Source organism: Dermochelys coriacea, chromosome 7, assembly GCF_009764565.3.
Source record: "Dermochelys coriacea isolate rDerCor1 chromosome 7, rDerCor1.pri.v4, whole genome shotgun sequence".
NCBI lineage: Eukaryota > Metazoa > Chordata > Testudines > Dermochelyidae > Dermochelys > Dermochelys coriacea.
This window is the reverse complement of record NC_050074.1, coordinates 93,719,872-93,731,993: the sequence shown is the minus strand read 5'-3', so window position 1 is coordinate 93,731,993 and position 12,122 is coordinate 93,719,872. Positions and strand designations below refer to the sequence as shown.

Sequence of the window (12,122 nt, the reverse complement as noted above, 5' to 3'; positions counted from 1 at the left end):
CTCCAAAAGAGCAGATACTATATTGCAAAGAAAAATCCCCAAGGGCAAAGCAAGGATAATGCAAGCAGACCAACAGCCATGAAAACATGGAGGAATTCCCTGAAGTCCACTGAACAGCTTGAATAGTAGATCTCGGAATCTCTATACAAAAGTTTGTTTGTAGGACCATCTGAGTCGAGTAGAGTTGGACCTTGCAAAGGGAATTAAAACCAATAGTAAAAGGTTCTATAGCCATATAAATAAGAAGAAAACTAAGAAAAAAGAAGTGGGGCCGCTAAACACTGAGGATGGAGTGGAGGTTAAAGATAATCTAGGCATGGCCCAATATCTAAACAAATACTTTGCCTCAGTCTTTAATAAGGCTAAAGAGGATCTTAGGGATAATGGTAGCATGACAAATAGGAATGAGGATATGGAGGTAGATATTACCATATCTGAGGTAGAAGCAAAACTCAAACAGCTTAATGGGACTAAATCGGGGGGGCCCAGATAATCTTCATCCAAGAATATTAAAGGAATTGGCACCTGAAATTGCAAGCCCATTAGCAAGAATTTTTAAGGAATCTGTAAACTCAGGAGTAGTACCGAATGATTGGAGAACTGCTAATATAGTTCCTATTTTTAAGAAAGGAAAAAAAAGTGATCCGGGTAACTACAGGCCAGTTAGTTTGACATCTGTAGTATGCAAGGTCCTGGAAAAAATTTTGAAGGAGAAATTAGCTAAGGACATTGAAGTCAATGGTAAATGGGACAAAATACAACATGGTTTTACAAAAGGTAGATCGTGCCAAACCAACCTAATCTCCTTTTTTGAAAAGGTAACAGATTTTTTAGATAAAGGAAATGCAGTGGATCTCATTTACCTAGATTTCAGTAAGGCATTTGATACCATGCCACATGGGGAATTATTAGTTAAATTGGAGAAGATGGGGATCAATATGAACATCAAAAGGTGGATAAGGAATTGGTTAAAGGGGAGACTGCAACGGGTCCTACTGAAAGGCGAACTGTCAGGTTGGAGGGAGGTTACCAGTAGAGTTCCTCAGGGATCGTTTTTGGGACCAAATCTTATTTAATCTTTTTATTACTGACCTTGGCACAAAAAGTGGGAGTGTGCTAATAAAGTTTGCAGATGATACAAAGCTGGGAGGTATTGCCAATTCGGAGAAGGATCGGGATATTATACAGGAGGATCTGGATGACCTTGTAAACTGGAGTAATAGTAATAGGATGAAATTTAATAGTGAGAAGTGTAAGGTTATGCATTTAGGGATTAATAACAAGAATTTTAGTTATAAGTTGGGGACGCATCAATTAGAAGTAACAGAAGAGGAGAAGGACCTTGGAGTATTGGTTGATCATAGGATGACTGTGAGCTGCCAATGTGATATGGCTGTGAAAAAAGCTAATGCGGTTTTGGGATGCATCAGGAGAAACATTTCCAGTAGGGATAAGGAGGTTTTAGTACCATTATACAAGGCACTGGTGAGACCTCACCTAGAATACTGTGTGCAGTTCTGGTCTCCCATGTTTAAGAAGGATGAATTCAAGCTGGAGCAGGTACAGAGAAGGGCTACTAGGATGATCCGAGGAATGGAAAACTTGTCTTATGAAAGGAGACTTAAGGAGCTTGGCTTGTTTAGCCTAACTAAAAGAAGGTTGAGGGGAGATATGATTGCTCTCTATAAATATATCAGAGGGATAAATACAGGAAAGGGAGAGGAATTATTTCAGCTCAGCACCAATGTGGACACAAGGACAAATGGGTATAAACTGGCCACCAGGAAGTTTAGACTTGAAATTAGATGAAGGTTTCTAACCATCAGAGGAGTGAAGTTTTGGAATAGCCTTCCAAGGGAAGCAGTGGGGGCAAAAGATCTCTGTTTTTAAGATTCTACTTGATAAGTTTATGGAGGAGATGGGATTTTGGTAAGTAATTGATCTTTAAATATTCAGGGTAAATAAATAGGCCAAATCCCCTGAGATGGGATATTAGATGGATGGGATCTGAGTTACTCAGGAAAGAATTTTCTGTAGTATCTGGCTGGTGAATCTTGCCCATATGCTCAGGGTTTAGCTGATTGCCGTATTTGGGGTCGGGAAGGAATTTTCCTCCAGGGCAGATTGGAGAGGCCCTGGAGGTTTTTCGCCTTCCTCTGTAGCATGGGGCATGGGTGACTTGAGGGAGGCTTCTCTGCTCCTTGAAGTCTTTAAACCATGATTTAAGGACTTCAATAGCTCAGACATGCATGAGGTTTTTCATAGGAGTGGGTGGGTGAGATTCTGTGGCCTGCACTGTGCAGGAGGTCAGACTAGATGATCAGAATGGTCCCTTCTGACCTTAGTATCTATGAATCTATGAGACAGCAAAAGATGTAGGAAGGGGTGAAAGTCCCCATGGTGCATATGTCAATCAGAAGAGGAGTGTCGAAAACATTGAGATAATTCTTCTGGGAAAGATAACATGATGGCTCTCTTGCAGAGGACTTCTGTGACCAAAGTATGAGAATCTGAGATCAAAAAGGACAAGTGGCAGCTGGGAACCCTGAACAATGGGGGGGGGGCGCACGGGGAGACACTGTTTATCACCAACTTCCTTATGTAGATATCTACGGTGGCTCAAATGATAAACCATCAGTCCACCCCAAAAAGGTGGTAACACATAGAAGCATAAATTGTGTGTGGGGGTAGGGAAGAAGATGTTAAAGCCTGTAGATCTGTGGCAAAAATGGCAGCATCAGAGGTTGCTTTACATAAAGTAGATGGTGAGCCAGGCAGAATCTATAAAAAAAAGATTGTGCCTTGAGATGGCGTTTGAAGAGAAGAAACTTAAGGAAGATACTACATTCAGTTGTAGAGCAAAAGTTATGAAGGCCCAAGTGTGTGGTATTCCAAAGGTGAATGCCATACCTTCCTCTCAGCGGAATCCAGTGGAGAAATCATCAAGTCAGTGGAAAAAAGTGGATTTTATATGGGCAACTTAACACTGTCATTCATCCTAAGGATAGAGATTATGATGTCTGGGTCTTGGAGAGATTGCATATTAATTTGCCGTGGGACAAAATCATGAGGCCTCAAGTCCACACTCTCTCATTCAAAGGAAGCTATGCTGAAAATGGAACTTAAAGGGTTCTTGTGCTTTAATTATTGGGAGGGTCTTTTGAAAAAAGTCTCCTCAGGCTGAGACTTTAGAACTTTGACCCCCAATGTGGCAAGAGTGCAGAATGGACTCTTGCTCCATGTGAGGGGCAGTCTGGATCCTGATGCATCTTCAAGCTGGTGTACTTTAGATCCTTATCAACCAAAACTGTCATCACAAGAGAGGAAACTAGTCTGGAGAAGAAACCCCACTAAAGTTTGGAAAATGCATGCAAAAATCAGAATCTAGGGCACTTATTCATCTAAAATTGGTTTGAGAGAAGTCAGGGTGGGAAGGACAATTCCCCCAGGAAGAATTTCTGCCCTTGCATGATTTGAGAGCTCCAAAAATCAAGGATTAAATCCTGTCAAAGCTTCTTATGAGTTCAGATACCTTGACAGGCAGCCATTGCATCAGGAACAGTTGGTCCAAAGATGCTTGCAGGAAGCACACAAACAAAAAATTATGCAATCAAAGATGGCAGCCAGAGAATTTTTTTGAGACACCATAACGCTATTTTGCTTCCTGATAGGTGAAACCAAACACATAGCAAAAAACTGTTCTGTTGAAACTCTTCATTTGGACTATAACCTACTATATACCTTCTGCTATTTAAGTCCAAATTAACTGGTACATTAGTAAAAAAGCAGTGGCAATTTTATATCAATTCTTAAATTACATTAGTGAGGTCAATGAGTGTGAAATTTACTTGTTGCTAATGGTATCTAATGGCTGGATGATTTAGTGCCATAACTACTCATGCTACCATGAAAATGTGATGTTCATTCTACTTTAATGATTGCTAAACAATCCCATGCATGGCACAGAATGTGACCAGAAAGAATATATTAAATTCCATACCCCTGTGTTTAACAGATTGAAAGTAGATACTGATGTAACGCTGCCAGAACTGTCATCCTAATGAGAAAAACAGAAGTAAAGCCTTAGTAAAAAGTTGTAAAAAAAGTCATTCAAATATTGCAATATGCATGTTAAAACCCATTTTTCCACAGCTTTCTCTATTCCTAAAGTACTTTTTACTTTGAGGCAAGGATGCTATCTGTCCTAACATGGGCTTGCCTTACCTTTCCCAAATATACCAGGGTGTAGCACAGATGTGAGGTCTCACGTGTTAAAGACTCAAATTTTGTACGTGTTGCAATGGGGGTCATAGAGCTTTCATTCTGAGACAGGTCTTCCTTCTCCTTTCTTACTCCTCTTTCACTCCAACCCAGTTTTTACATTTCTTCTTTTCTGGGACCAAAACCTCAAGCACTTCATAGCGTAAACTCTGTGGCCAAGGGTGCAGATTGTCTGTTCCACAATTATAAACTCTCTCTCCATTACTGGAATCTGGGGATGTACATATCTGCTAAACTATTAGCCTCTCATGAAGCAGAAACACACATGTACAATGTCACACCAATTTTGTGCCTCCTATTGTAAAAGACAGCGTGGAAACAAAAGATTAAGAGATTGACAAAAATGACGATTAAGTAGTATTCAAGAGCTGATCTAATTGGTACCACTCTAAAAAGAAGAGAGTTATCTCTACTAGAAATGTTAGTAATTAACTGTAGCTAACAATCAAGCTAACTTAAGTTTGAAAAGAGATTAAAAACTTCACGTATCACATTTTTTTCCCTTTTTGACACTATGGCATCAGTCTGTCAATACATCAGAACAAGATCTACCTTTTTGGAATTGGCATCAGTAAAATCCATTATGTTCAAGAAAAAGTACCTTTCACAGAGAACGAGCATGTCACCTGAATGACAGATTTAGGCTCTGAATTTATTCAAATCCAGATTGCTGGCAATGGGGGGGGAGGGACTCAATTGTTACTTACACTGAGTAATACAAGTTTCAGCTACAAGTCTTTCAAAATAAAGCTAGATATTAAGGAAAAAAAAAATCTAACCACAAATCTCTAAAAAGCCGACACTAAACAGATAGCAAATAAAGGTAATTTCTATTCCAAAATACCCGTCTTCACAACATTTTACAGATACACTCCCAAATCCAAAACCTTAACTCTTCAGTCCTTGAACTTAAAAGCTAACTTCAGAATAAGTGCTCAATGATCATGTTAATTGTTAACATACTGTAAACTCAGGCGTTTGCATTACTGTTTCTAGTGCCCCCTCAAGAGAGGTTTTAATAGAGATTTATAGGAATGCAGGAATTGCCATACTAGGCAAGATCCAGTGTCCATCTACTCCAGTACCTGATAATTCAGAGAGAAAAAAAGCAAAAACCCTACAATAGATATGAGATAATCTCCGACTCTTAGACTGACTAAACCTCATGCTTCAAGGCTGTTAATATATTCCTTCCAAATGTAACTGGATATTCTTTATAACCTTGTGTGTCCATATAAATATCCAGTCCCTTTTCAAATCTTCAATTCTTGACCTCAGTGACTTCCTGTGGCAGTACGTACCACAGATTAATTACATGTGTGAAAATATTTCCTTCCATTCATTTTTAATTTCCCACCTTTTAATTTCACTGAATTACATATTTGTTCTCATGTGATGAGACAGGTAGAAAAGTACCAATCTACCTTTTGAATAAAAAAGTTGTATAATGTTCCCTCTTATTTGCTTAAGGTAAGCAACTTCAGAATTTTCAATCTCTTCCATATGAGAGGTTTTCTATGTCCTTGATAAAGTACCCCATTTACCAATAAGTTTGTATAAAAAAATTCCACAATTTAATTTGTAACGTATATACATACTCACTGTTACATGTTACTTAATAGAACTCTTCCTTTAAAAACTATTTCTCCCTACAATAGCTATAATTACCAATGTTTCAAAATGAGTCATCTGCATGTGGCAAATCATCATCTCTCTAGACTGAGAAAGATGGAATGAACTGTGAGGCAGCTTCAGTAGATATGAAGGTACTTGGAATTACTGGTCATCCATCCAAAGGTCACAAAACCATAGAAGAGGGTAGAATGAACTCAGACAGAACAGAAGACCAAGTTGAAATCCATGTTGAAATCTTTGAACTAGCAGAACAAATAGCCATTAAATCCTTCGGCAAATGTTTTTGAAAAAAATCTTTTACTGGATCTGCTATCTTTTGGAATCAAGACAGATCACAGTCCCACGCACATGGATGAAACTCCAGGATAAAACTGTTACTTACCTTCTCGAAACTGTTGTTCTTCTAGATGTATTGTTCACGTCCATTATACATTAGGTGTGCACACGTTGCGTGTACAAGCATCAGAAACTTTTTCTCTTAGCGGCTCCCGGCGGGGCCCCCCGACTGGCGCCACTACGCCGTGCATATATACTCCCTGCCGCTTGACCCCCTCCGGTTCTTTCTTGCTGGCGACTCCAACAGAGGGGTAGGAGGGTGGGTGGTGGAATGGACATGAACACTACTTCTCGAAGAACAACAGTTACGAGAAGGTAAATAACTTTTTTTTCTTCAAGTGCTTGTTCATATTCATTCCACATTAGGTGGATCACAAATCTTACCTCTGGAGGAGGGTAGGAATCACAGAACAACTGATTGGAGGACCGCTCTGCCAACCGCCGCTTCCTCTCTGGCCTGCTGGTTGACCGGTGCACCGAGGACCAGGTGGCTGCTTTGCAGATCTCCTGGATCGGGACCTGTGCCAGGAAAGCAGTGGAAGTCGCTTGCGCCCTGGTCGACTGGGCCGTGGCCGCCGGGGGCAGAACACCTGTGAGCTCATAGCACGCCTGGATGCAGCTTGTTATCCAAGATGAGATCCACTGCGCCGATACCAGGAGGCCTTTCATCCTCTACTACAGCCACGAACAGCTGTGCAGATTTACAAAAGGGTTTGGTGCACTCCAAACAGAACGCCAGAGCTCGACAGACATCCAGGGCGTGTAGGCTGCAGTGACTCGGGTCCACATGGTGTTTTGGAAAAAAGACCGGCAGACAAATGTCCTGGCCCAAATGGAATCGCAAGACCACCTTAGGGAGGAACTTGGGGTGCAGCCGGAGCCGCACCTTTTCCTTGTGAAACACTGTATACGGTAGTTCAGAGGTGAGAGCCCTCAGCTCGGACACCCTTCTGGCCGAGGTAATGGCCACCAGAAATGCCATCTTCCAGGAAAGGTGGAGTAGGAAGCAGGTAGCGAGGGGCTCGAACGGGGTCCCATGAGTTTGGAGAGAACCAAGTTAAGGTTCCAAGGAGGGACTGGAGGGCAAGAGTATGGGAACATCCTCTCCAATACTTTAAGGAACCGTCCCACCATTGGGTGGGAAAACACCGAGCAGTCCGAAAACCCCAGATGGAAGGCGGAGATGGCCGCCGGATACACTCTAAGTGAGGACAGGGCCAGCCCCTGCTGCTTGAGGTGTAGGAGGTACTTGAGAATGGCTCGCACCGGGGCCTGGCACAGCTGCACCTGTCGGGGCTCACACCAACTGGAGAACCTTTTCCACTTGGCCATATAGATAGCCCTGGTAGAGGGTTTCCTACTGCCAAGCAGAATCTGCTGCACAGGAAGGGAGCACGGGCTCTCCAAGGCATTTAGCCACAGAGCTTCCACACCGTCAGGTGAAGTGATTACAGATCAGGGTGGAGAAACCGCCCACCATCCTGCGCGATGAGGTCCTGGTGTAGGGGCAGGCTACCGGGGCCTCCACCGACAGCTCTAGGAGCATTATATACCAATGTTGGCGGGGCCACACTGGGTTGATGAGGATCACTGCTGCCCTGTCCCTGTGTACCTTGAGCAGGACCTTGTGTACCAAGGGGAGCGGGGCAAATGCATACATCAAGCCCCCTCCCCACAGGATCACAAACACGTCTGCGACTGGACCACACGGGCACTGGGCATTGTCCCCGGTGGCAAACAAGTCTACCCTGGGAAACCCCCACCTGCAGAAGAGCGAAAGCACGACATCCACTCGTGCATGCGATACGACCTGCTGAGGTAGTCCGCCAGCTCATTTCGCACCCCAGGGAGATAGGACGCCTCGAGAAGAATGGCATGAGCTATACGGAAGTCCCAAAGGAAGAGAGCCTTGCAACAGAGCGGCGAGGAACGGGCCCCACCCTGCTTGTTTATATAAAACATGGCAGTAGTGTTGTCTATCAGAACTGTCACGCTGTGACCACTCAGAGTGGCGTGAAAGGTCTGGCATGCCAGACGAACCGCCCTGAGCTCCTTCACATTGATATGAAGCGACCGCTCTGCTCCGGACCACAAGCCCTGAGTCCTAAGGTCCCCCAGGTGAGTCCCCCATCCATGGTCTGACACGTCCGTCACCAGTGTCAGGTCCAGCTGTGGGGAGGCAAAGGGGATGCCTTCACAAACCACCAGTAGGGACGGCCACCGCCACAGGGAGTCCAGCACGTCCCTTGGGGATATCACTACCAAGTCCAGGGGGTCCCTGCCTGTATGGTACACCAAAGCAAGCCATGCCTGCAGTGTCCCGGTCTAGCATGCCTGACCACGTGCATGCATGCTACCATGTGGCCCAGCAGCCGCAGGCAGCACCTGTCCGTTGTCATTGGAAACTGGTGCAGGGAGGCCACTGCTTGCTGGATAGCTCGGAAGTGGGATACTGGAAGGCTTGCCCTGGCCTGCACTGCATCCAGAACCCCCACTATGAATTCCACTCTCTGCGTGGGCAGGAGAGTGGACTTGTAGTTGTTGACCAGGAGCCCTAACTCACCGAACAATCTGAGGGCCACCTCCATGTGTCCCCACACTTCCGCTTCGGATCGACCCGTCAGGAGCCAATCGTCGAGGTATGGGTAAAATCCGGACTCTCTGCCTCCGCAAGAAGGCAGCCGCCACCACCACACGTTTTGTGAACACCCATGGGGCCGCGGCTAGACCGAACAGGAGAACCGCAAATTGGTAATGCTCTTGGCCCCATGGTGAAGCGCAGGAACCGCCAATGAGCTGGGTGGATAGTGATATGAAAGTACACATCCTTCACGTCAAGGGCAGCATACCAGCCTCCCAGATCCAGGGAAGGGATGATGGTGCCCAGAGAGACCATGCGGAACCAGGCCATGACCAGGAACTTGTTGAGCATTCGCAGGTCTAAAATGGGACGAAGGCCCCCTTTGGCCTTGGGGATGAGGAAGTACCGGGAGTAGAAACCTTTCCTCCTTAGGCCGTGCAGCATCGCCTCTACCACCCCCATCTGTAGCGGTGAGCGAACCTCCTTCTCTAGGAGATGCTCGTGAGAGAGGTCCCTGAAGAGGGACAGGGAAGGGGGTGGGTGGGAGGGAGGGAAAAGAATTGCAGCGAGTACCCATTCTGTACCGTGCATAAGACCCAACAGTCCGAAGTAATGCTGGACCACGCACGGGAGAAATGGGCCAGGTGATTCAGGAAACAAGGGGACGGATCCGGAGACTGGTCTAGTACACTGTCCTCAAGCCTACCTTCAAAAGCCTGGCTTAGTGCCCGGCTGGGATTTGTGCTGACCTTGGTTATTATTGTGCCATCGCCTGTTATCCCTGTCTCGCCTATGGTAAGGGTCATGCCTATGATGAAGCTGGTACTAACACTGAGGGGGAGGCTGTGGCTTAAAGGGCTTCCTCTGCATCACCAGGGTGTGCATACCTAGCGACTTAAGTGTAGCTCTCAAGTCCTCAAGGCTATGCAGCCTTGCATCTGTCTGGTCCGAATAGAGCCCGGACCCTTCAAAGGGGAGGTCCTGGAGTGTACTCTGGACCTCAGGCAGCAGGCCTGACTCCTGCAGTCACGCTGACCGCCTCATGACCAGCCCCGACGCAATCATTCTGGCCACCGCATCTGCTGAATCCAGGGAGGCCTGGAGAGAGGTCTTAGCCACTAACTTGCCCTCATCCACCAGGGCTGTAAACTCCTGTTGGGAAGCTTGCGGGAGGCTGTCCTTAAAAACTTCCCCACTGCTGCCCGGGAGTTAAAATTATGCCTGTTGAGGATGGCCTGCTGGTTAGCAATCTTCAACTGAAGGCCCTCCCAATAAGTACACCTTTCTGTCAAAAAGGTCCAGGCGTTTTGCCTCCTAGGCCTTAGGTGCCAGGGCCTGTTGACCATGATGCTCCTTTTCATTCACCGCCAAGACCACCTGGGAGCATGGACTGGGGTGGCAAAATAGAAATTCGTAGCCATTTGATAGGGCAAAGTACTTGCGCTCCACACCCTTGGCGTTGGAGCGCTGGAGGCTGGGGTCTACCATATAGTCTTACAATTTGATTGGATGGTCTTAATGAGCAGGAGTGCTATTCTAGATGGACCTTCGGGGCTCAAAATGTCCACCATAGGGTCCTCTTGCTCAACCATCTCCTCAGCCTGCAGCCCCAAATTCTGGGTGACCCTATGCAGTAGCTCCTGGTGGGCTCTGTGGTCTATGGGTGGAGGGCCAGACACTGCTGTTCCTGCCACCGCCTCATCTGGAGAGGATGAGGAGATTAGCAGCTGCTCGGCCCCCTCTGGCTGGTCCACCTGCTCCCCTTCTCCCGCAGGAGGGGCCTCCAGCTCAGACTGAGGCAGGAGACCTCGGGGCAGCACCAGACTCAGTGCTGGTCTCCCTGGTTTACCCTGGAGGGATGCTGGAGGCCTGGATACTGTGGCTTCCAGCGCCGTCGGTGCGGGGACCAGGACTGCTGCACTGAGTAGCTTGCCCTAGACAGGGCCCCTTGGTGCTGTTGATAGGCCCAAGGAAGGCCAATGACTTGGCGGCCCCCATTGGGGGTGCCATCCCGTCTGAGGGTCCTTGCTGTCCGGAGCACAGTGCGAGGGACTGGAATGGCCGGAGTCGGCGCCGAACTGCAGCGATGCCGACCACGCAGGCCATGGCAGAGCCGACACTCTGTGCCGGTGGGAGCGAGAATGGGAGCAAGACCGGTATCAATATCCCCAAGACTGGGAATGGGATCTGGACCAGGACTGGCATTCCTGGGCCCGGAATCGGAGCCTGAGGGAGTCCTCCGGCAAGGGCCGTCTTGACTCCTCCCAGTGCTGGGGATCATGCCTCATCCGTGACCTCATCACACCGATTCACTCCCGGTACAGTGACTTCCTTCTGAACCACAGGTAACTGGGAGTCCGCAGACATGGAGCTTGACCAGGACCAACTCTGGGAGCGGTACCAGGACAGTGTCCTTGAACAGCACACCATTGCCAGTTTACCCCTCGACAGCACCCGTGGCATGGGTGCCGGAGGATTCTCTCTGTACGGGAGGGGGCTCGTCGCTGACGGCTCAATGGAGGTCCTTTGCCGCCTCAAAGGTGCCAGGCGTGGAGGGCTGATCCATTAAGTCCTCAAGCCCATTGTCAGCACTGAGCTCACTTAGGCCTGGGCTTGGTGGGACTTGTGGCGCTGGAGCCGCTAGTGCCAGCGCCGGTACAGCAGCCTTTCCACTCGTATCGGTGCTCAGAATCTTGGAAGGAGCTGACCTCCTATGCGGGGAAGTCCGCGCCTTCCTTTTGGCTGTGCTACGTGCTGCACCGGGGAGGATAAGCGGTGCCGGGGCCTAGTCTGGCACTATGGGGCTGATCACTTTTGGTGTTTAGCCAGTGCCGGGTCCCCCGACAGCTCCAGGGCACTACACACTGAGGAAGCTGGAGCCAGCATTGGGCGCTGTAATGCAGTGGCTGTAATGCGGCTTCCATTAACAACTGCTTTAAACGAAAGCCTTTCTTTCTTTGTTCTTGTCTTGAACGCCTTGCAAATCTTACATCGCTCAGTTTGATGTTCTTCCCCCAGGCAACGTAGACACGAGCCATGAAGGTCACTAACTGGCATAGGCTTGTGGCATGTGGCACAAGCCTTAAACCTGTGAGCCTGCAGCATGCCCCATGGCAGGTGCTGGAAGCCTCCAAGCACCTAATCACTTAAGTGTCCACAACAAAGTGTATGCTAACTAACTGATAACAGCTATCTATAAGAGAAAGGCTAAGGGACTGCTCTCATACAAGAGAGAGGTTGTTCCAACTGCGTCACGGATGGCAAGAAGGAACTGGAGGGGATCAGGCGG

The 12,122-nt window shown here is 47.3% G+C and overlaps 1 protein-coding gene across 6 annotated transcripts in view; it reads right to left on the bottom strand.

The window, feature by feature from the left end:
• The window catches only part of TBC1D12 (TBC1 domain family member 12), a 97,173-nt gene that overhangs the window by 40,792 nt on the left and 44,259 nt on the right, over positions 1–12,122 (bottom strand). For 3 of the 6 annotated variants that reach the window (XM_038411124.1, XM_043518741.1, XM_038411120.2), the window contains exon 3: positions 4,001–4,057. The exons of the other annotated variants lie outside the window; for them this stretch is intronic. In XM_038411124.1, the coding sequence (XP_038267052.1) occupies positions 4,001–4,057 (57 nt within the window). The remainder of the gene's footprint in view (positions 1–4,000; positions 4,058–12,122) is intronic. 6 annotated transcript variants of the gene reach the window in all.